The sequence below is a fragment of the Schistocerca nitens genome, chromosome 1 (genome assembly GCF_023898315.1).
Source record: "Schistocerca nitens isolate TAMUIC-IGC-003100 chromosome 1, iqSchNite1.1, whole genome shotgun sequence".
Taxonomy (NCBI): domain Eukaryota; kingdom Metazoa; phylum Arthropoda; class Insecta; order Orthoptera; family Acrididae; genus Schistocerca; species Schistocerca nitens.
This window is the reverse complement of record NC_064614.1, coordinates 520,399,240-520,425,343: the sequence shown is the minus strand read 5'-3', so window position 1 is coordinate 520,425,343 and position 26,104 is coordinate 520,399,240. Positions and strand designations below refer to the sequence as shown.

The 26,104-nt window shown below is 42.8% G+C and overlaps 1 protein-coding gene across 1 annotated transcript in view; it reads right to left on the bottom strand.

Annotated features, from left to right (window-relative positions):
- Positions 1-14,890: 14,890 nt before the first annotated feature.
- Positions 14,891-26,104, bottom strand: part of LOC126236229 (chymotrypsin-1-like) — a 34,644-nt gene continuing 23,430 nt past the window's right edge. The window contains exon 6 of the mRNA XM_049945365.1: positions 14,891-15,130. Coding sequence (XP_049801322.1) covers positions 14,987-15,130 — 144 coding nt within the window. The 3' untranslated portion in view covers positions 14,891-14,986. The remainder of the gene's footprint in view (positions 15,131-26,104) is intronic.

Here is a 26,104-nt window from a genome sequence, read left to right as displayed (position 1 = left end):
GTAAATATAACAGTCGCAGGGATTCTTTAGGCGCCGGCCGCGATGGTCTCGCGGTTCTAGGCGCTCAGTCCGGAACCGTGCGACTGCTACGGTCGCAGGTTCGAATCCTGCCTCGGGCATGGATGTGTGTGATGTCCTTAGGTTAGTTAGGTTTAATTAGTTCTAAGTTCTAGGGGACTGATGACCTAAGATGTTAAGTCCCATAGTGCTCAGAGCCATTTGAACCGTTTTTTTTTTATTCTTTAGGAATACGATGTGAAAACAATCTTACGACCACCACAGAAAATTAGATATCTCGTAAGCTAGCCAAGGATCTAGTGGAACTGTTCACGATTGGCGTCTACAGTATCATTGTAAAATGTGGTCTGTGTTATATTTTGCAGACACAACGCTACTTGGAGCCGGGTCCCTACGTTCAGCACCGGTAGAAAGAACGGCAATGGTCACTGAAGACAAGCCAGCTTGGACGAAAGCCACATATTACATATTTGACAGCCAACAGTGACGAGCAGAGGCAATGGATTTTCGGACAGCGTAATGAAGGAAGCCATCGAAATTACGAGTAATGGTAACGTCGAAAACAGGAACGGAGGTGCTGTCTGCTTGAATCTCGTTACTGGCCGCAACAGGCTTCGGGACCTTCCATGTGAAATGGCAGACGAGGTAAAGCCAGGATGACCCCTCGGATAGTCGAACACACACACACACACACACACACACACACACACACACACACACACACACTCCCGTTCGTGCTTGCAGTAATGGGAGAGGGCGCATCGTTCTCCACCATCGCTTATTTAAACACGATTTAAAGGCATTTTCTATATTTTCTAGAAGGTGATGGGGAGTGACAGTCATTCCGACATGGGACTTACCTACTTCCTCTTGCTGGAGACGTGAAAACTTTCTATTTGATCTGGATCATTTCCGTGCTGTCGAAAATGGGGTGGGAGAGAGGGCAGGAGCCTCGTACTGGGACATGGAGTCTGCGTTTAAACGTTGTGCAGGTCTGGTTTCGTGGCAGCCGGTCTGTCGACCACGTTGTCCTAATACTGTACCGGAACCTGACCCGAGAGCCCATAGGTGAGTGCCTAGGTATAAAAGTAGTCTCTAGCGCCGGCGAGATCTGTGTACCATCTCAGGAAGACTGCGGATTTACACCTGCTTGAGAGGTAAATTTTCAGATACGTAGAGATGGCCCCTTCTTCCAGTTCAATCTAAATTCGTTTCTTCACCTATGTCTTAAACGGATGAGCAAGTCATTCTCGAGTTGGATGCAGACTGAAATGAAGCGATTCTCATGTGTGTAGTCCTATATCTATGACAGCGATTTTCTTATTAGGCTGAAACAAAATGAAGACCATTATCAGCTACTACAATACAAGGATTCTACTCTAGTGAATCTTTTCCAATAAAAGTGTACAAAGAGGAGGAATGAACCTTTTGGAAACTCGGCTAACTGAACCTTGCAGGCTCTTCTTTCCTGCTGGTACTGTTGGCCAGTTTCGCAATTGCGTTCACAGTCGTAGGCACTCGACCAAGAAAGCTGGAGCACTCTGAAAGTCTGAATCTTGTCTCCCGCTGAACCTGCCTAATTATCATCTATAACAAGAACAATGCTGGAAGCGTGTTCAATGCTAAACGAAGTGAAGGTCATCGAAATACATATACTACAATTACTTTTTTTCCCTATAATGAAAAGTATACCCATGTAAAAGTAACCTCATCAAAAATCTAGATAGACAGGGTGTTTGAGAATTCCTATTACAAATTTCTGGGGATTGTAGAGGAGACTTAGTAGATGAAGTTTTGATAAGGAATCCATGCCCAGAAATACACCGTTCGGATATAAAATAAGTTTCAAGATGGAATCACTTACATATTTACCGTTTCACGGTACGTACACAAAGGGAGAACAGGGCGCCGTCGCCAGTACCCCGACGTAATGTGTTCTCCGTTTACAGTTACTGCTTCAGCGCTCTGACAACGTGTCAGTACGTCGTTGAGCAGTAAAGACGACTGAGACATTACAGGATGGCGGAATACACATTTGAAGAGTACACAGAGGTGTAATTAATTTACAATGAAGTTTTGGTTCAGTACAACAAGGGCTGCGGAAAATGGGTACGTTCACAACTAGGAGGGTCGTTGTGGTGCTGCACGGACATGCTCCACTCTCGACTGTAAAGAGGCTGTCCTTCCTCACGCAGAAGAGAACCAGACGACCAGTACTCGAAACACTGCCCACACTATGATCTGCGTGACCAGCAACTCCACCCCTAACACTGACATAATATGCGTGAGTGACTCTGGCAGATGCTTGCCAGATTATGTGCGTAGTTTCTACATCAACGTGTGAACAAGCCCGAATTTCCACGCCACGTTCTCTTCACTGACGACTCTCACTTCACCATGGAAGCTGCTTTGAACTTTCGAAATAGCCACATCTGGGATGACGAGAACCCTCATCCCACACTTTCAGGTGGATTTCAGGAAAGCTTCGGTGTCAATATATAGAATGGTACATCACTGAAGGTGGTCGGGCGTCACATTTTTGAGAAGAAGTACCGCTGGCGTCACCGGAAGACAGGACACTGTCACAGTTACTGCCTGTGCTTCCAACATGACGGCGCGCCCGTGCATCTTGCTCACAGCTTCTACGAACGTCTCAACCAAGCATGCGGTGAAACGTAGTAGGATGAGGTTCACCAACTTCTTGGCCGTCACTGTCAACATATTTAACTTCTATCGACATTTTCTTGTGGGGGGATATGAAGAGTTTTGTGCATATGTTTTGTACACTCTGAAGAATATCTCCTTGAACTAATGGCGGCAGCAGAAATTATTCAACACACACCAGGATTACGAAATCCTGCATCGCAAACACAGATTGTGCAACAGACTGCAGAGTCGCCACCTGCAACAGACCTTGTAGAGCACCCGAGTCAGAGTTCAATGTTCCGCTGCGTGCGTAGATATGATGGTGATCTGATCTTCGAACTTATTTTATATTCAAATGGTAGATTTCTACATTTCCGAACATAGGTTGAAATGGTTCATTAGCGGACAGGGCTTCCCATTCAAAACTTTATCTACCACGTCCCCTCTGCAATCCGTAGAAGCCTGAAAGGGAGTTGTGAAACACCCTGTACATTTAAATAAAGAAAATTATTCCTGTTAATTTTATAATCTTAGGTGTATGGTTTGCCGATGTTTGATTCAAAAGAAGACAAAAAGCGCAGACAACGCAGCTGCTACCGTGGCAGTCCATCGAGTTGGGACGCTTCACACCACCTCCACCGTTTCTTGAGAGATGGGTTGCTTGGTACAGAACATAAAGGGTGAATCACCTAAAAAGTACACCGCAAATGTAGCGGAAATCTAAAGTGCTACTAATGTATGTTTTCACTGAACGAACAGGTAGTCAGCGGTTCGTATTTTTAGCCAATAAGAAACTGTAATTTGTGTCAACATACACTTCTTTAAATGACACAATGCGTATTGACTTTAACAACTGAAAGTAGTGTAAATTAGAAAGTCAGTGGTGTTTGTTGCAGGATTGTAGTGTGAGTCGTTTACGAATTATCGTTATTTTGTAGTTTCCACACCGACACTAGTTAGTGCCATTCAACCTATAGCGTTTGCTATGTACGATGTTCTTATGTGTGCTTACAGTGTGCCTGCGTGTCCTTGAGAGCACTGCGACTTGCTAGTCAGTTAGTGTGTAACAGTCCAAGCAGTAACTCGTGAGTGAACGATGGGATTTGCCAACGCAGAAAACGCCGACATGCTCATGGTCTATGTAGAGAGAAGGAAGAATGCAGTTCATGCTTGCACCGTGTATGCGGCAAGATATCCCAATAGAAGTCAACCATCTCGGCAATTATTTATCAGCCTCATCAACCAGTGATATTGTAACTCCTAGACAACGTAACCGAAGGAAAAAAAAGTGACGACAGAAGAGGAGGAAATTAATGTTCTTGCTGCTGCTACAGTTGATCCGCAGGTTAGCTACCGCACAATTCCACGACGAAGAGGCATGAGTCGGGCAAGTGTGCTATCCATTTGCCATCGGCATAGAACATCTCTCTCCCTCAGGAGCTGCATGGAAACGATTATGAGAATCGTGTTAACTTCTGTACGTGGGCATTAAGCCAGAATACTTCAGATGTGTCGTGTATCTTGTTTAGTGATGAAGCCACATTTACCAATCACGGGCAGGTAAAATGGCGAATAATGCACTACTGATATGTCGACAATCCTCGTTGGCTTCGTCAGCTGGAAGTCAGCGATAGTGAACCATTGTGTTCCATAGACGGAACACTGAACGCGCAAAAATATCGCAGTTTCATAACAGACCAGCCTCCACGGATGCTAGAAGCCGTTCCTCTGCAGACTGGGAGAAAACTATGGTATCAACTTCATCGCTGTCCAGCTCACAGTGCACGAAATAGTACAGCATCTCTTCAAGAATTGTTTCCATACCGTTGGATTGGGCACAGACAATTTCTACTTCGGCTGGACCGTTCCTTGGATTTGACACCTACAGACTTTTTGTATGGGAAAAGCTGAAAACGCTGTCTACACGAACATACGAACTACGACCGATGATATGCAACGACGTACTGCTGCAGCCTGCTCTGACATCTCCGCTGAAATGCTAGGAAGTGTGCAGCAGTTGTTCCATACCAGACTGGAAATGTGTACTGCCGCTGCTGGTGGTCATTTTGAACACAAACTGTGATGGTCAACTGTCTCGTTACTGGTCACAATGCACATAACTGCTGTATGCATTTGTGGTTTTCTTTAGTGTGTGCTACCACAGTTATTGCACAAGTGTCGGTACGAGAAGTTTACAAAGTACAATATCTCGTAAACGACTCGCACTAAAATCATGCAACAAACACCACTGACATTCTTATTTACCCTACTTTTAGTGTGTTAATGTCAATAGGCATTATCCCGTTTCAAGAAGTGTATTTTTGCACAAAAATTACCTTCTTTGGTATTGTTACAATCTATTTTTTGGCTAAAAATACGAGACCCTGACTACCAATCCATTCTTTGAAACCGCTCGTTAATAGCACTTTCCATTTTCACAATATTTGCCGTGCAAGGTGCAAGTTTTAGGTGATTTAGCCTGCATATCTGCAGATTCTATGCGACTTAAAGAGGACCGAAAGACAATCAGTACTGAAAGTTGTCAATGCGACAGACAACTTTCAGTAAGAGAATCTGTTTCTACTACAACGGTTTAACTTGAATTTGGACTATCTGAATTCTCTGTTGCGGATGCCTATTGTAAATTTTTATACTTTTTATTTATGAAACGATTGTGTTTATTACATCATCTCCTACGCACGGATGTTCTTATTAAAGTTTAAAAATCCCTGTGGTGATGTAGATGATGCTGAGGCAAGTAGTTTAATATAAGACACATAGGACTGCGAATGTCCGGAAATACCTCAAAAGCGGATGACAAATATTGAACGTGAGACGTCACATCTAAAATACGGAGGGTATTTTCGAGTGCGTGCGTGAAGCGATAATTGAGTGATACAGTACTTGTATTCAAGGTTGTTGTTGTTGTGGTCTTCAGTCCTGAGACTGGTTTGATGCAGCTCTCCATGCTACTCTATCCTGTGCAAGCTTCTTCATCTCCCAGTACCTACTGCAACCTACATCCTTCTGAATCTGCTTAGTGTATTCATCTCTTGGTCTCCCTCTACGATTTTTACCCTCCACGCTGCCCTCCAGTGCTAAATTTGTGACCCCTTGATGCCTCAAAACATGTCCTACCAACCGATCCCTTCTTCTAGTCAAGTTGTGCCACAAACTTCTCTTCTCCCCAATCCTATTCAACACCTCCTCATTAGTTATGTGATCTACCCATCTAATCTTCAGCATTCTTCTGTAGCACCACATTTCGAAAGCTTCTATTCTCTTCTTGTCCAAACTAGTTATCGTCCATGTTTCACTTCCATACATGGCTACACTCCATACAAATACTTTCAGAAACGACTTCCTGACACTTACGTCTATACTCGACGTTAACAAATTTCTCTTCTTCAGAAACGATTTCCTTGCCATTGCCAGTCTACATTTTATATCCTCTCTACTTCGACCATCATCAGTTATTTTACTCCCTAAATAGCAAAACTCCTTTACTACTTTAAGTGTCTCATTTCCTAATCTAATTCCCTCAGCATCACCGGATTTAATTTGACTACATTCCATTATCCTCGTTTTGCTTTTGTTGATGTTCATCTTATATCCTCCTTTCAAGATACTGTCCATTCCGTTCAACTGCTCTTCCAAGTCCTTTGCTGTCTCTGACAGAATTACAATGTCATCGGCGAACCTCAAAGTTTTTACTTCTTCTCCATGAATTTTAATATTCGAACACCTTCTGGAAATGTAGAAATTGCAAAAATATTATCCTCGCTGTAACCAAGAGAAAGGTGGCCTCATTTTGGGTTTATTCCCTTTTCCCCCTGATTTTTGTTAACATAAATTATGTAGTAATGAAAACGTGGGTCATTTACTGGTAATGATGCAATTCGGAAGATTATACTCATTTACCTCTCAGGCAACACGGTAGGTTTTTGTTGTACTTGTAAACTAGCGGAGACCAAGAGACCTGTAAATAAATTAATAACTCATTGTAAACACATTATTGTATCACCGAACGAAAGTCCGCTCCTGGTAGCTGAGAGGATAACGCGAAGGAATGTCATACCTAACGGCCCCAGCTCTAGTCCCGGCTGGGTCAGAGATTTCCTCCGCTCAGGGATTGGGTTTTGTGTTGTCCTTATCATCATTTCATCACCATCGACACGCAAGTCGCCAAAGTGTCGTCAACTCGAAAGACTTGCACGAGGCGAACGGTCTACCCGACGGGAGGCCCTAGCCACACGGCATTTCCATTTACCGAACGAAAAAATAAAATCTGCCTGCTAGACGTTTGATTTGAATCCTGAGCCCCACGATCTAAGGTCGCCCACGTACGTTCGGAGCGACACCAACTTCAATACTTTGGTTGGGATGATCAGGTGCAGCAAACCGATAGCCTCAACTGGTGGATGTGCTGCGAGGTACGTCACTGATGACATAACATGTTCAAGTTCTGTAATCCACTTTTGGGGTATTTCCAAATATTTACCACCCCATGTGTATTTTATTAAATGAGTTATCTCAACACCACCTACGTTACTTTGTAGGTTCTAACGTCAATAAAAATCATCCTGTATATTGGCCCACAACAATTTTGAGTCCGCCTATTGGAAGTAAACATTTTTTTAAACTTGTCCTCGATGCTCGACGAGGGTAGGTTTTGCCTCCCCCTCCCTGGTTCTTTGTTAGTCTTTCCTCACTTCTCTTGCTTTCCTGACTCTTGAATTGCCTTTTCAGAAGTTTCCTGATGCATATTACTTTTCGGATGCTTTCTTAATGTATAGTTTATCTTCACCGGTTGTATGCTGATGGGACGTATCTACACTCCTGGAAATGGAAAAAAGAACACATTGACACCGGTGTGTCAGACCCACCATACTTGCTCCGGACACTGCGAGAGGGCTGTACAAGCAATGATCACACGCACGGCACAGCGGACACACCAGAAACCGCGGTGTTGGCCGTCGAATGGCGCTAGCTGCGCAGCATTTGTGCACCGCCGCCGTCAGTGTCAGCCAGTTTGCCGTGGCATACGGAGCTCCATCGCAGTCTTTAACACTGGTAGCATGCCGCGACAGCGTGGACGTGAACCGTATGTGCAGTTGACGGACTTTGAGCGAGGGCGTATAGTGGGCATGCGGGAGGCCGGGTGGACGTACCGCCGAATTGCTCAACACGTGGGGCGTGAGGTCTCCACAGTACATCGATGTTGTCGCCAGTGGTCGGCGGAAGGTGCACGTGCCCGTCGACCTGGGACCGGACCGCAGCGACGCACGGATGCACGCCAAGACCGTAGGATCGTACGCAGTGGCGTAGGGGACCGCACCGCCACTTCCCAGCAAATTAGGGACACTGTTGCTCCTGGGGTATCGGCGAGGACCATTCGCAACCGTCTCCATGAAGCTGGGCTACGGTCCCGCACACCGTTAGGCCGTCTTCCGCTCACGCCCCAACATCGTGCAGCCCGCCTCCAGTGGTGTCGCGACAGGCGTGAATGGAGGGACGAATGGAGACGTGTCGTCTTCAGCGATGAGAGTCGCTTCTGCCTTGGTGCCAATGATGGTCGTATGCATGTTTGGCGCCGTGCAGGTGAGCGCCACAATCAGGACTGCATACGACCGAGGCACACAGGGCCAACACCCGGCATCATGGTGTGGGGAGCGATCTCCTACACTGGCCGTACACCACTGGTGATCGTCGAGGGGACACTGAATAGTGCACGGTACATCCAAACCGTCATCGAACCCATCGTTCTACCATTCCTAGACCGGCAAGGGAACTTGCTGTTCCAACAGGACAATGCACGTCCGCATGTATCCCGTGCCACCCAACGTGCTCTAGAAGGTGTAAGTCAACTACCCTGGCCAGCAAGATCTCCGGATCTGTCCCCCATTGAGCATGTTTGGGACTGGATGAAGCGTCGTCTCACGCGGTCTGCACGTCCAGCACGAACGCTGGTCCAACTGAGGCGCCAGGTGGAAATGGCATGGCAAGCCGTTCCACAGGACTACATCCAGCATCTCTACGATCGTCTCCATGGGAGAATAGCAGCCTGCATTGCTGCGAAAGGTGGATATACACTGTACTAGTGCCGACATTGTGCATGCTCTGTTGCCTGTGTCTATGTGCCTGTGGTTCTGTCAGTGTGATCATGTGATGTATCTGACCCCAGGAATGTGTCAATAAAGTTTCCCCTTCCTGGGACAATGAATTCACGGTGTTCTTATTTCAATTTCCAGGAGTGTATACACCCAGTTTTTCCATGTAATCTCCATCCCGCTTGATGGCCTTCCTCCAGCGCGAAGCAAGGGCGTGTATTCCCGGTCGGTACTAATCATAGATCTGGTGGCGGAGCCAGTGCTCAGTGTATGAATCACCTCCTCATCGTCCTCAAAATGTCTTTCACGAATGGCATCCTTTAATGGCCCAAACAAATGGAAGTCCGAGGGGGCTGGGTCAGGTGTGACAGGTGTGACAGCCGTGGATGGTGTCCCCGACCGCTGAAAATTGTGGAGTTCTCATGACCTCACCCTCCGTGCCCAGCGACTAACTGTACTTCTGTTGACAGCAGATGTTCCATAGACTTTCCATTAGTGTTTATGAATATTCCTAACAATTTCTTTCTCTGCAGTGACAAATTCAATGACGACACGTTGCTTGTAACGTACATCACCTATAGGGACCGATGACCTTAGCAGTTTGGTCCCTTAGGAATTCACTCACACATATCGTACATCACCTACAGACGTCGTTTTGAAACTATCCTGCAGCTGCGCTATCCGCCAGAAGTGACGGAAATTTGGTGCGCTCACTCAGCAGACTTCAAATAATAAACACGTAACGTTTCGCATTCGTAGAATTGTTTTCAGCTAAGGAAAAAAATGCAGTGCATTACTTTCTGGGCAACCCTCCTACTTTCTGATGCAGGGCATAGTAGTGGCCCGTGAAGCTTCCTACAAAAAGTAGACGGTTTGAAATAGAAAAATTTTTGCATCAACATGACAATATCCTGCATACAAAGAAAGAAGGCTTACCTTGTGTTTCGAAGGAATTGCGGGCAATGGCAGGTTTGAACAAAGATCTGACATGAATATCAGAGTCACTGATGAAGGCTGCCTGCAGCAGAAGACGAAATGCCGGTAATTTTATCAGATGTGACGCTGTCACATACCAGGGAGAATTTTAGAGAAACTATCTCTGGTTGCGAAAACCGACGCTCTCTTATCGAACTTCTTTCAGTGTTTTAGAAGGTCGGTCGCATGTCGTATCACATGGATTAGAAACCGCACAACGTGCTTCGATCGTTTTACATGGAGAACGGAAAGACATTTTGCTTTAAGTACGTCAATGTACTAATGAAATCTTTCCAAGATTATTAAATACTGTGCAACATCAGGGAAAATAAATGGTACACACTATTAACATACGGATGATGTACCTGGAGCGAACGTAAAAGAATCATGCGTCGATGGGAGGATGAGTGGTTGAAAGTGACAGACCATAAGCTGCGTCTAGTGAAGACCCACAACTAAGCCGTGGCGCACTTTCTTCCAGCCACGTAGGCGATATGAGGTCCTGCTTACTCGCCTTTGCGTTGACGTCTTCTTGCCCTGGAGAAAGGACCCTCCAATATGTGGCACTTGTGGAGTACAGGTCATGTTCTTAATGTGTAAACAATGTGACCGGCTGACACACGTTTTTTGTAAGTGCTCAGATAGTCAAAATTCCCTTTTCCGTTATTTGAGCACCTCCGTCGTTTTACTTACGTTTTAATCCCAGGTATAGCACCTTTCATCCTTTCTCAATTGTGTTGCGGCATGCGCGATAGAGTGCTTGTGTGGGGAGTGAGACAGTTAGTGTGCATCATTTTGTAGCTTTAATCCTCAGTGTGTGATAACATTTTTAGCGATTTTAGCCACAGTCGTTTTTTCAAGTAATGTAAAGGCGCTGATAATATAGTCGTTGAGCGCCCATAAACTCAAAACACACATTCACACACATATATATCTCAGAGGGTCAGTGAACCCATGGTGTTATATAGACTGGTACGTCAGTTATGTGAGCATGAGATGATGCACAGTTGTTTTCATCTTTTTCAGTAAATTCCAACTTATATTTGAAAAGAGTAACATGGGGAGGAATCATACATGTTGTTCATATCGCGGTACCGAAATGTCCCTACCACGTGATTCAAGAGAACCTGAACTACGTCGTCGTGGGCACAAGTCTGATGTTTCGTCAGCCAGGAACCATTCTTAGTAATTATAGAAAGTGATATGCTGAGTTTACGGAACAGGTTTGCCCGTGAGTGGAAAAATTCTCTTCAAATTCTTTGTTTGACACGTTAAAAATAACAGACAGAAACTGAAAATCATTTGTTGCTGTCAGAGGCCAATTTATTGCTAATCGCTTTGTATCTTTCGACTGCGTTACCGCATTCCATCATGAAGGAAAATGTAAATGAAGTAATATGCAGTTTTTCAACATATATACTACACAGAAATGAATTTTTGATATGTAAACTCGTCATACGAAAAATGTTAACCCTTAATTTGCGAGGTGACGTATACGACGAGGTGGGGTCTCTGGGACCTTTATGTTTAAACCGAGATTTAAGGCAAAAATCATTTGAAAGTTTTAATTTATGCTGTATAACATTCATTTTTACAGTTATTGAAGTGTTGTTTAAATGCTTCTGGTTTATTTTATTGGACTAAAGAAAGCCTGCAGCATTTTACTACTTATTACACAAAAGCACATAATTTTGTGTGGTTCTTTTAAATAGTACACACTGACTGACTGTTAGGATACTGAATTTTACATTCTGAAGAGTTATACAATCTCTGTAGCAAATAAATTTCCAAATAAAAGTAAATTCCAGGGTTTCAATTTGTGCTTAAAAATTCCACCAATTAGGTACGAAAAGAAAGTCTGTCAAACTGACATTCATCGCTGGGAACTACATTTTTATCACCACTCAGAACACATTCAATTTTAACAGACACTTTAAGTACTTCATTGAAGAAACAGACAGATCCCCATCACAACTTTCATGAAGCTCTTCCTCTGAATGATACTCTTGTTCGATAGGAGAACTGTGATCACAGGCTAATGTAAAATCGTCGTCTTTTTCGTTTATATCTTGATCTATATCACTGGCACCTTCCTCCATAGACCGACTAACAATTTCATCGAACTCGGGTAAGTTAAAAATGACACATTGTGCCAACACATTTTGAGCTATGCCCGTACCGTACTGGAGAAAACAGGTACATAGTTCACGAGGAGACTCCAACACCTATCCGTAAAACGTGTCAACACTAAACACAGAAGGTGATAACACAACCGAGAACAAAACTTCGTAGGCCATTTAAGGAGAACGAGCTCGAAAATTTCGCGCGGTCTGAGAGACCACACCTCGTGAGTTAAGGGTTAAGGCTTTCGTGGTCACCCGTAGATCCTGTATTCCATTGCTGCATCGAAAGTCCGTTTGAGGTAACAAGGAAAGAACAGTAGTGATTAGACTGAATGTTTCAAAAAGAGTGATCTGATTTGAAAACTCATATTTATTGACAAAAAACACCCTAAAAACCTGGGATAAATTGCAAATTACTTAGAGGCTCTTGAAGTTTTACGATGGCTAAATTCATCATACTGTACACAATGAATTTGCTTTTACAAAAGTTATGGCTGCTGTTATTCTGTTCTTCTCATCTTCTACGTCTCGAGGTAAAGGTGAGATGACACACTTTCCTTCTCATATCCCCCGCAAGAAAAAATCGCAGAGTTGATGTCTGGTGATCTTGGAGACAAAGAATGCAGGACAGTGCCATAGGGTCCTGTGCGTCCTATCTAGCGTTGAAGCAGAATGTCTGCGATAAACTGCAAGAATGGCTTTTTTCCATAACTTCAGGAGAGCTCCGATGACTTCATTTTCCAATAGGATGCAGTTATGCCGTACTGGCAAAACAACATACGACAGTTTCTCAATGAGACTCTGCCTCAACAATGGTTTCCCTAGACACTACCATACATTCTTGGCCTACAAGATCGCCGGACAAGACCCCATGGGATTTTTTCTTGTGGGGATATGTGAAGGACAGTGTGTTCATCTCCCCTTTACCTCGTGACATATAAGAAGTGAAGAACAGAATAGGCCGGCCGCGGTGGCCTCGCGGTCCTAGGCGCGCAGTCCGGAACCGTGCGACTGCTACGGTCGCAGGTTCGAATCCTGCCTCGGGCATGGATGTGTGTGATGTCCTTAGGTTAGTTAGGTTTAAGTAGTTCTAAGTTCTAGGCGACTGATGACCACAGCAGTTGAGTCCCATAGTGCTCAGAGCCATTTGAACCATTTTTTGAAGAACAGAATAACAGCCGTCATATCTTCTCTAAAAGCGTATCCGTACATTTTGTAAAGTTTATGATAAATTTAACTTTAGCCCAGATGTGGTTTGTGTTGCTGCTGGTGTGGACACACAGAGCATTTGTAGTAGCGTAGCTAAAACTCTAAGATTTTATGAGTCTTTTGCAATTCACCCCGTGTTCGTAGTATGCTTTTGTCAATAAAAATTGAATTTTTAAATCAGGTCATTCCTTCTTAAATACTTTGTATACACAGAAAGGCCCTCAGACCCTGTCGTGGCAAGTACATAGAATCTCAGCATGTGGGTTCTGTTGCACCCGCGGCCGGCCGCGTCGTGCAATAAAATTGGCGGTGGAGCCGCCTCTGTTTGTATTTCCCGGTGCGAGTGAGCAGTGAAACCTGCTGCTTATGGAGCGGAAACTACTGTACCGTTTCACAAAGATTAAACTAAAAAGGAGTGTTGTTCTAACAATTTGCTGGAGATAGCGACGCGCTGACCAGCTGCGTGTTGTCGATACCTGCTGCTAGCGGCTTTACAGCCTCGCGTTGTACAGTGCTTGATAGCGCGCCAATTGGCTGCATTACGTCAACTGCAGGCAATGGAATCTTACTTTACGTAAAAATATTTATGACGTGCAAATGAACTATCAAACTAACTGTACAGTACAAGTGCTGCTGTTTAAATAAATAGTGTAGGTCAATAATAAAATTGTTTAAATTTAAATACAAGTGCACCAATAGAAAGATTATGCGAACTTTGAACGCTAGGTGGTGGTGGTCCTTGTTGGTACTTGAAGACGACGGCGTTTCCATGGAAATGGCGATGTTGGTCGTTGCTTGTCAAAGTCCATGCTGTAGCACGCTGTTACTTAGGCTACGTATATTGCCTACTGGCATCCAGAAATGTACAATATGTAGACAACGTTGTTCCCATGGAACGTTGTCCAAGACCATGCTGTAGGACGATGTTGCCTAGGCGACATTGTATGGTGCCTATTGGCGTCCAAGATATATGTAGATTACGCGGTTCCCATGAAGACGTTGTCCCAAAAGCCGTTATGTATGTAGATTACGCGGTTCCCGCGAAGACATTGTCCCAGTAACCGTTACTTTGGTTGACTTACAGTTTTGCTCCAATTTTCAACTTTGTGCTTAGAGAATAACGTGATTTTTAAAATACTGGGAGAATTAGAAAACATTTGTAATAATTATAATGTATGAGTAAATCAGTGTAGTATGAGGGCAAAAAAATTTTTAGACAATTAGTTAAAATTTGTAATAAGAGCTATGTGTCTATGCCAGTCGTAAAATAAACACAATGGTGTTTTTAAAAGTGTTTTTCCCTGTAAAATACAGTATCGATGTTATTAAAAAATTTAGGCAATAAAATACAGAAAATATAAAAAAAGTGACGGAGTCGCTTGGTGAAAGCAAAATACGTAAATAGGTTCAGTGAAACATTCTATAAAGTTTGTTAGTAAGCTTATTTTATGAGAAAACGAAGAAACAGCAATCCTTCTTCAGTGATTTTTTTTTTAATATCGATAAAAGTCGTTTCGTGGAACTCCAACTGTTAATTTAAAAGACTTGAATAATTTTTTTGGTGAATAATGATTTCAAGCTCCTTAAATGTATTCAAGAGTAAAATTTATATATGTTTTTGATCCCAAGTGTTACTTACGACATCTTTCCTCCCATCTTAAATCGACCATGGACAGTAAAATAACTGAGGTTTAACGAAAGAAATTTACATGAGTGCCAGTCAGCTGATATTTTTCGAAAATCCGTTTGACTACTGTCACCATGTAATGAAACAATTTCGTGGAAGGTGTTACAGTGCAACATAATGCATTTTCATGTTAGGGTTCTTTTATTGAGGAGAAAATAAAGAAAACTTTGAGACATTTTATACTGATCATGGTTCACTTTCCACGCACAACGCCAGACCTACTGGATGTTGTTCTGTATCCAGTCCACGAAGGAAGCGACCCTCGTGAAGACGCTGGGTGGCGTGATGCCGCCACAGTACAGCATGAAGTCCACGGTGCCCACCAGCAGCCCGTCCACGTAGAGAGGACCGCCAGAGTCACCCTGGAAACAAATTCACTACGTATAGTTGTTCCGATGGCAGTAACAATAAAAAGAAAATTTAAAACAATCTACTTTAGTACGCTATTTAAGCTCCTTCACGACATTTATTATTATGGTCATTATTATTATTATATTGTTATTAGCGAATTTTGCCAGTTAATGAAAGGCGTTAAGGAAATAATCCAATAAACTTTTCTTTAGGATTTTATCGTTGTTCCAATAGGCTCTCATTCTTTCCGAGAAGGCTTGCTCACGTTCTTCCGACAACTTTGGTCTGCTACGAAATCTTCACGGGTTGTCAGCCGAGAGGCTTCGTCTTCTAGTCGCAACATTTAAATGGATTGTGTATCCATCATCTTCGCCTGAAGATCATGGATGCCACTTGGCTGATAACCCGTGAAGATTTCATGGCTGAAATACTCCGAGAAAACCTGCAATCGCATATAACTTCGGTCTGTACTGTTTTTGTTTCCGTTGCTCTGATGCAACTTCCCCTTCGTCTACATTGTGTATGAAGGTGTCTCTTTCCAAAATCTTCATTGGCCTTATGTTTCCATTTTTGAGGGCCTTTCGAATTTTGTTCGGCCAACGCATTGAGTTCTTAAATAATGTTACATAGTCTATTAACCTTTTTGCCTGCCACTTTCCCTGTCTTTTGGGATGACCAAAGGATTTCATTCTCCTTTTCTTTATGTCAGTTTCGACACTTGAAAACTTTTCTGTTGTTTTGATTTTTCTAATGATCTTTCTCTTCTTCTCTCTTGATTTCTTCGAGTTCCCGTTTTCTGATGAGTGTCAGTGTTTCGCTTGCGTAGAGGACTGTTGGTTTTATGACTTTATTGTAGTGGCGAATTTTTTTCCGTCTTGACACGCTTTTTTTGTTGTAGGTGTTTATGATTAACCCTAATGCTTTTTTACTTTTTGGAGGCGGTTTTTCCGAGATATTTTTTTCAAGGGCTGTCCCTTAGATGAACTCCGAGGTATTTAAATTACGGGACCGTGTTGATTTTACATTAGTTTGTTTCAGGCTAGCAAATTTCTGTCTTTGAACATAAGAATTCAGTTCTCTCGAATGAGGTTTGTAACAGTACATTTTCTGCACATTCCTTACGTTTCTGTAGCTGTTTTGCAGCAGTTTCTTCGTCCTCAGTATCGCCAGATCGTTCTTAAATGCGAGGTATGGCATGGAAAGCTGTTTTTGGAAAAGCCTTGTAGGATTGGCTTCCCACACCCACTTTTCTTTTCTTTCTCACATTCGTCAGCATCGGTGTCTAGGACGATATTGAACAGAATGAGAAAGAATCCATGACAGCGATATTTCCTCTCCCAATGTTTCGGCTGTTAATTGAAATATCGGAGCAAGAAACACCGCTGTCCCGAAAGCACACACGAAAGATGGTGGAAGATTCTATGCGTAAGAGAAATTTAAAGAAACATAAAGCACTTCTCATTCAAACTTTAGAACTGGAAGTCTTGGACATATTTTAGTATATCTGAACTCATAACTGGTTTCGGCTGTACAACTATGATCAAATCTTGTAAGAGAACTACACGCGAGATATAAAGTCGTAAACTGATCTGCTCATGGTTGAAAAGATAGAACCATTTATTTGTTCATAAAAATTAAGACGTGATCGAAACTGAAAATTCAACAGTTAATTTAGATAACTAAGTCAACCGACTCCTCGAAAGATCAAGGCGACCTCATTTTAATATGCACTTTGTAAAAGATGTGCGTGTAGGCATATGTCTTTGCCTATAAAATGGAATAAAGTCAAAGATTTAATAGCATGCACACTACTGCACACTCCTCACCATTGAACATGCAATACTGTGAATAAGGCATCAAATAAACGTTAAACTAGCATCAAATGTGCTACATCTTGAGTACGCAAATGATTTGCATTTCAATTCAATCGTTCAAAGTAACTCCATTTATATTCTGTAAATAAGAGAAGGTTATAATGTGGGTTTCTCAATCAGAAGCTATTTTTCAATGTTGGTTGTTTCTGAGCAGAATGCACTGTGCCTCGTGTAAGAGGTAGATGTGTCTGCCAACAGCTGTCGGAACGCGACTGCGGCAGGATCGTGGCCCGTCCGGAGTGAAGTTTACTGTTCCGCCATACTGCCACTCGCTTTGGTCAGGAGCCTGCGACCGCTACGTGAATGTGGAATCAATTGGTTCAGCGTCATGCAGTATCTCAACGGCCACACGTGACTAGCGCCCAAGAGGAGAGAGGAAAGTTCACTCCGCCGAGCAGTATCGCCCAACCGCACCATTTGCCTTGAGTCAGCAAATATGCTTACTTGAAGGAAGACAATAATCCACATGGAAAGTACGATGACACAACAGCACCACGTGCTGTCTGCACGGCAATGATTCTCACGTCTTCCCTCGACGCGCCAGCACAGAAGCGGACGGACGGTGGTGCATCCAACGACAACACCGGATGGAGGGTTGATACCAACTTGTTTTCTTAGAGGACTCTGCGTACAACATCCACAAGATGCTTTTCTGAGGAGATCTAACGTTACCAGATCCCAGTCGTCATCTTCATACGGACCTGGCAACTGGTGCGATAACACGAGGCGACATAGGGAATACAACACGGTCACTACCAGTTCATGCGACCGGTAGTTTGAACAACAACCGCTACGTTTTGAAGTTTTAGGGCCTGTGGCTGTGCCCTACCTTCGAGGTTTCCTTTACATTATCCTCCAACGAGGTAACTCGACACTAAATGTTACCTAACTTAGTAAAGAGGTTGTTCGGCTATTGCCCTGGTCAGAACATTCTCCTGGTAAAACATTTGGTCTTGGGATGCAGAGAAACACACCACAATACACGAACTCCAGCACAGAGTTGGAGTAACACAGACTGTCATCCGATCTCAGTTCCGATTAGATGACCAGCCAGGTTTTTGCTCCATTTGCTCTGTACTAAAATTCGCTTCTTGTATATCTCCAAACCAAATACAAATTTAATAACGCGTGATAGGTGCACGTGCAAAAACTAGAATTTTGTTATTTGTTATACTTACGTTTTGGTGTTGCAGTCTTAATGGCTAACAGTGTACACGTTTTTTTCATACGACACATTGGTTCACAACTCTTTTCCATGAAGAGTCTTGCATTAACTATAGGAAGAACCAACGGCAAAGATTAGTGAACTTCGCGGCCCATGGCGTGGTAAATGGCATGGGCAGTTTGTTGTACGATGACACTAGCTTAGCTAAATATGTTACTCTCGATAATAATATCGGCTAAAAATTAATTACTGTAAAATATAAAAGACAAACTACTGCAACTCCTCAATAAAAATGTCTGTGTTGAAACTTCATCGACAGAATTGATACATTATGAGCATAAAAGCAATAAGGAACGAGGTAAAGAATCAATTGCAATATGCAGATCGATTATTCATGACAGCTCACAGTTTAATAACGGTCGAAAAGCGTCGACGATCAAAGAATTAGAAAGAATCGTTTAGCAACAGCACAAATTATGTGCACCAACTGTTTAAATTGTACGTTGTTCAACAAACTAAACAATAGAGAATATGTAGTAAATGCGCAAGTGTTACACATGCAAATGTAATATGATAAGATCATATGAGTGAAGGAGATTTAGAATTCTGAAGAGAAACGGAGTTCCTCTTCTCAGTAATATGGTTTCATAAGAAACAAAGAAGTTTGAATATTAACTGGGTTCTAATTTGAGACAGTATGCTGTCAAAGAACCAAATTATACAGGACGCCACATACATTGTTTAACTTAAATGTTACGGCAACCAACCAATAGATGGAATTAGGACACACTGGTACTGTTGAGGAGATACGGATCAGCAAGTGTTTATACATTAGGGATGAGACATCATTTCATATCTATTTGCGTGAGAAAAAGAAGGAAAAAAAACATAGAGCTTAATGTAGCTACGTTGTCACAATGTACTCTTGTAAGAGTATCCACGTTTTTCAAAAATATAAGTATAATGTAACTATAATTTGGAGGTCAATGGTTCTCTCATAATTATTGATATTGGTAGTTTCCTCATTCTGTTAAGAAGATAAATGCAACTTAGAGCAGAGTACAGTAGATGCTGATTCAACAAGATTAGTGCACAGGACGCTTATGATGACACTGGCTTAGATACACGAGACACTGAGAAGAATTCTCCTTCTCAGAAGTGCCACATTTCCTGTTAGACAAACGTTCAGTATTCGCCGTTTTGAAGAACTACAACGAATGCACCATGGCACATACACAGGTAATACTGATACATGTATATATGGGATTCAATGGAGGCTTTGCTACCCAACGAACCACAGAATCTGTGGGCTATCTGAATGTTATTACCGCAGCAAATGTCGACTTCTGGTCCAAACATTCGCCAAATCAGAGTACAAAAACTTACTCGTCATATTATTGGTAAATGCTCTGCTTTTGTCTAGTTACATCGACCTCTGGAGACATACCATACTACCGTAATTCATGGTATGAGAAAAAGCAACTGTTTCGAGCAACGGTCATGTACGTCCACTTTATATGGTGCATCAACGTAGTGTCCTGCACTTTCTGATGCAGCTGGGCAAAGCGTATATCATCGAATAAAATAATTCAATATTAGCCTAAAAATTTAACTTTTCGAAAGTCCAGATGTGTACCACATTTCTCAATAGTGATAGGAGTGGTCAGTTGGGAAGATGTGATAGCGTTGCATCGTATTAATATTTAAAATGTAGTGTGTTGAAACCTGTTCTCTCCATATCTTATGTTACTGACCTGGTAAATAGTATTAATACATGTGTAAATGAGGGTTTACTTGTAATTAAGTACAATGAAAAAACTATACATTCAGTCAGATCAGTAAGATTTCAAAGGGCTGAAAAGATAGACAACTTGCTTTCAATTTTCAGAAATATAAGCTCGTGCACTCTAAAAGCGCTTAAAATTAGTACACTATGTGTAAAATATCAGTGTCATAGTCTGTGGGCAACAACAGATTGGCTTGAATTAGAATGATTAGAATGACCACTTGCTTTGAGTTGTAGGTAAAGCAGGACCGGTCATTGCCAGCATACTGGGAAAATGCAGCTAGTCTACAAAGGAAGCTGTTTACATAACGCTAATGTTTCCCATCCTGAAAATTTCTCAGATCTCTAAAATCCGTATTAAGTAGGTTTAACTGAAACTATTGAACGTATACAAAGAAGGACGGCAACAATGGTCGTAGGTTTGTTAGACCTATAGGAGTCGTTACGAGAATGCCTAAAAACAATAAAACTTACTGCAAAATTTTATCAAACCTGTAGCTCTCAAATCACTTACATGAATGTCAGGACACAGAGATAATTCCTTGCCTATTGATTTACTGAACTGTTTCCAGGAAACCAATATTATTTTATAACAAGACAATTGTTTTAACGAAATTACTCCATGTTCCTTTTACAACGGCTATGTAACTGCGTTCTTGTACGTTGAATCTTCAAACTGCTGAGTGACGTGGGTGAAGTGACCTTGAATGACGCATCCATATGCTATGATACACATTGTCTCCGCCATTGAAGAACTCTGAGCAGCGAAACATTTTATTTAAAGCAATCACTCTGTCAGAACTTGGTATTTCAGTGTGAGACATAAGTTTACGTCTCAAAAAATAACTTCATCCTTGTATCTCAGTTATCTTTGAAGCACATTTTCGACCACTTATGTTAAACTGATCATCATCATCATTTCCTTGGGCCTTTGTCCCACTTCAACGCGGGTTCGGCCTTGTTACTATGGATTTGGCGGAGGATGACCGGATGCCCTTCCTGTCACCACCCTGTACCCCTCGGGACAGAATTACTGTACCGCAGCTGTCTGCGTCTAGTGTAATCCGTGAAATAGTGCGAACGTTTTCAAACGTCTGCAAGTCGTGTAACTGAGGCGGAAAATGGGGACCTGCCCAGTATTCATCTAGGGGGATGTGGAAACCGTCTAAAAACCACATACAGGCTGGCCGGCACACGGGCCCTCGTCGTTAATTCGCCAGGCGGGTTCGATTCGGGGCCGGCGCGCCTCCAGGAAGTAGCGCATTAGCGCCCTCGGTTAACTTGGTGAGTCGATCACTTTTCTTAAACTAATAGAACTAATCTTTCTTTCTACTTCTAATTTGAGTATCGGTGATATAAGGTTGTATTTGTCCTGTAACTTGCTTTTTACGTTAGAAAAATAATGCTGTTCTAATTATTTACTCTTTATTTAGTTAGCATAGTACGAGTCCTGTAGTAATGAAATTGATTTTGTATAATTTGCCCCATAGGAAAATGTCAAGAGACTGTACGTCAGATGACCTGGTCGGCGAACGGAACTGAGCCACATCATCTTCACCACTGCACTCAGTACGGTGATGGCGAAGTTTGTTTAAGTAGTGACAAACATCAGTGGTCGAGTGAGGGTATTGTCCATCTAGTTGGATGATGAAATTCTCCAAGTCAGCAGTCAGTTGCGGAAACAACCGCAATTGTAATACATGAAGTTAATGGGTACCCGTCATGATCTTCTCATAGAAGGAAACGTCCCAAACAGTTTCGTCTGTCAACGTTTTTAAAGGAACAGTGGAAATTCGCAGCTCGACTAATCAGCTTAACAGGGACATAGGATACCAGTTCAGCTCGGCATGGGATACAGTGCTGGCCATGTTAAGATCACAGCGACCACAAAGAATGGTCGTACGAGAGATGACGCTGCTGTGGCGACATAGATATTCGGTTGACAACGGCGACGGTGGGCGGCCGACGGCAGTGCGCGGTACGATCGACAGTCTCCGCGAGTTCGTTCGTCTTCCGACAGATAGCGTAGCTGTCTCTCTCGCTACCGACCAGCGTATCTACGCCATAGGTCAACAAATTTAGCGCGTTAACGCCTGCTCAGTTCTCAGATTGTCACAAATAGGAGGCTCGGTCACTGCCTCAGCTTGCTACGAAAATGTGGAGTAAAATTTCGCTTCTCCCTCCTTTTATGATGTCCTACAGATCCTTCAACCCCATCCACTCTGCCTACCCTTCTGAATCTGCTACTCTTCTCCACCCTCATTCTCTAACATCTTATAAATTTCCCCTCTCTCCTCTTCCATCTTGAACACCTCCGAATATTCTACATAACCCTTAAAATCGACACAACCCATCCTATAGTCTCCCCCCCTAATCACTGCTCCTGGTACTCTGGCGCGTCTCATTCACCCAACACTATGTCTCCACACACTCTGCACATCATCTCCCAACGAAATTTAAATCGCGTCCGTTACCTGACCATGAAATCCGCCCTGATGTATAGTCGTTCTGCCAGATCTAATCGGAACCCACCCCACCTCTCCCGCTCAGAGCTTCCATCCTCTCGAGTCCTCTCCACCCACATCCTAACGTTTAGTCGGAACGGCATCCCTCTTCACTCTCCCGCATTCGTCCTCCTAATACCCGCCCCCACAATCACCTTCTTACTCGTTACCCCAACCGTTACGATCCCATGATAACCCTCTTCCTGGCAATGTAGGTCCAGTCGTCATTTCACTCATGTATGTCTCTATATTAATCAACCAGCACACCAGTGTTTTACTTCTTAACTTACGCGACTCTGCTTCCATCTTTTTACTTTTCTGAAACTTTCATTTGCCGTTTCATCTGTGCTAATCTTTCACTTAATCAACAAATCCGTTTTTTGTATATATCAAATTATGCAACTGAATCTCTGTCTTTTCAATATGCCACTCACTTCGTCAACCGCCGTGTCCAGTTTTATAATATGTTTTAAACTTTTACTCTTATATGGTAACTTGTATCTGCTGACAGTCCAACCCCATCACATGGGGCGAGGGAATTTAAATTACAATAAACGAAAAAAAAAAAACTACAGCTCCGGCGGTACGTTCGGCGTCGAAATATAGTGGAAACTCCACGACGGTATACAGTGCCTCGCCCGAGAACTATATTTGCAATCAGTCCGTCGGGAAGGCCTCAAACAATGCTAACCCAAATATTAATACAGGTAGCACTTAAATAACTCTTTGCAGCGGAGTAACTGTATGTGGCCAAGAAACAGGCTAACACTCCAGTGAGTTACGGTTGTTACGGTCTTCAGTCGGAAGACTAGTTTCTCTATACTGTGTCAGCCTCTTCATGTCCGAACAACTACTGCATCCTACATCCTTCTGAATCTGTTTACTTTATTAATCTCTTGGTCTTCATCTGCGATGTTTGCTCCTCACTTCCCTCCAATATTAAACTGGCAATCCCTAGATGTCTCAGAATGTGTCCTACGAACCTATCCCTTCTTTTAGTGAAGTTACGCCACGAACTTCCTTTCAATCTCCAGTTCTGTTTAGTTACGTGATCCATCCATCTAATTCTCGACATTTTTCTGTAGCACCATATTTAAAAAGCTTCTATTGTCCTATTGTCTAAACTATTTATCGTCCATGTTTCACTTTCGTGTATGGCTACACTCCACACAAATACTTCAGAAAAAAGTTTGCTAACACTTAAATCTATATTCGATGTTCACAGTTTTCTCTTCTTCAAAAACGGTTTTCTTACCATAGCCAGAGTAAATTTTATATCCTCTCTATTTTGGCTACCATCAGTAATTTTGCTGCCCAAAGAATCAAAATGACCTATTACTTTAAGTATCTCGTTTACTAATCCAATTCCCCTAGCATCACCTGATTTAGCCCGACTGCATATGGAGCGTCGCCTTGTTTCCAGCTGTTTGTTATACCAGCACAGCAAGATCTTTTTGGATGATGTTGCAAGGCCAGATCAATCAATCACACAGACAGTTGCGCTTGCAACAATTGAAAAGGCTGCGTTCCCCCTTCAGGAATCTCACGTTAGTCTGGCCTATCGACAGATACCCGTTCATTGTGGTAGCACCTACGATATGGCTCTCTGTATCATATGGGCACCCAAGCCATCCCAGCGACGGCAAGGTCCATAGTCATTGGAGGGGGGGGGGGGGGGGGAGGGATGGACATGGGGCGAGAGCCTAGTTGAATTCATGTCGATATCTCGCCCCAATATTCTCCAAATAAGATTACGAAAACTTCCTCTTCGTAATAGTGCGTAAATGCGTTTTCTTTATCTAGTTACATCCACCTTCAGAAACGTACTAAAAACTATCAAAATCCATCTTATAGGAAAATACAACTGTTTTTTGTAACTGACGTATAGCTCGACGCTTCGTGGTGTATCGCAGTAATGTTCCAGATGCTCTGATGCAGTTGAGCAATAGGACGAGGAATTCCGGCTTATGCAAGACATCTTTTTTCTGTTTTGTTTCACCCAGACACGTTTCAGCATTTTTTGTGCTATCTGAGTGGGTTATTTTTTATTTTCTAACTTACATGATGCTACAGGACATTTATTTTGGCACCTATTGTGCTACACACTCTACAACTTCTCATGGTTTTGATATCATGGTGCTTTATCATATGTTGTTAGCGAAGTGAATAGGCCTATGGTCGCTTGGCACCTCACTTTCCCCGATTTTTCAAAACAAGTATTTTTTAATATTTCCTTTAACTTGTCAAACGGTTTCTCGCACTCCTCAGATCAGACAAATTTGATGCCGTTTTCCAGTATTTGTTTAACACCTCGTGCTATATACGCAAATCCTCTCACGAATTTTCTATAACAGTTCGTTAGGCCCAGGGAATCCCTGTTACTTAAAAATCTCACACCACCTGTGTTCAACCGCGGGTCTGTATTCACGCGATCCTTATTAATAACCTGACTCTACTAATTTACTTCTTCCAACACAAAGTGACACATATCCTTTGAAAAAGAAAAGCGTTGTCTGGATACACTAAACATTGACGCAATATCAGTCCCTTCAACACTCCATTTTGACACATTCCACTTCTGCAATCACCATTTGCTTCATTATCCTTTACTAGGAACGCCTTTCGGCGGTTCTATGGTTCTCTTTTAAGTTTAACGTTTGCTTATTATCATCCAGACCACCCCTAGCATTATACCCATAATACTGCTTCTGGTTCATACCACCCTACTGTTATTTCCACAAAAATGGCTCATAGTCCCTACCACCCGTACAATTTCGTGGCTGTGGCACTGCCTCTGCACTTCCCTCGTACACAAACAGTTAAATCACCTTATATCCGATGCAAACGCATTTCGTCGATCTCTTTCCTCTGTCGCAACATCAATTTCAAATTCCGTTGCTACCATTACTGGCGCATGAAGATCCCTAGACAAACAATTGCGGCTCCTGCTCGACACTTCTAGTTCTAAATCCCTGTTCGGTTTCCTGCAACAACATCTAGTCTACCTCATCACTCTGCGTCAGTTAATACTTATGAATATTAATTTTTCTGATTCTGTCCTCAAAATTCTCTACAGCTTTATTAGGTCCCTTGGAAATTGCACTCAACTGTTCATGGAAAAACCTTGCAGTATTCCGCTTCTTACCGTATATCTTTGCACCAATCCTTGGCTGAGCTGCCAAAAAGTTTCCGCCTTGTGCATCATACAAAGGACTTTGCTTCTCCCGACAGGCGCAATCTTGCGATTTCCAACAACTGTTTCTGCGACCAACCCTCTATGTCAACTGCTGACAAGAGATCCTCCACAAACGGTAGCACGTCCTCGGATGCCCCACTGGAAAAGTGAGCAGGAAGATTCGCAAGAGCTGACTTCACGACTCCGCGATTTCAACCACCCCAACCCCTCATCCTTCTCTGCTAGCCACTTATTCACAAAAGTGTTCTCTGGTACCCTATTAACTAATGATTAGGTAGCTTGCTCACCGGTGACACGTTGTGTCCTTGGTTTCTCAATTGCATCACCCTTATTCATATTTACAAATTCAACAACCCAACAGTAACAAGAACACAACATTTTTCAGGCTGTATCACTGACACACTTAATTTTAAAGTCTAATCATGGGCCACTTGGACTCCCTCATTGTCTTGACGTATGA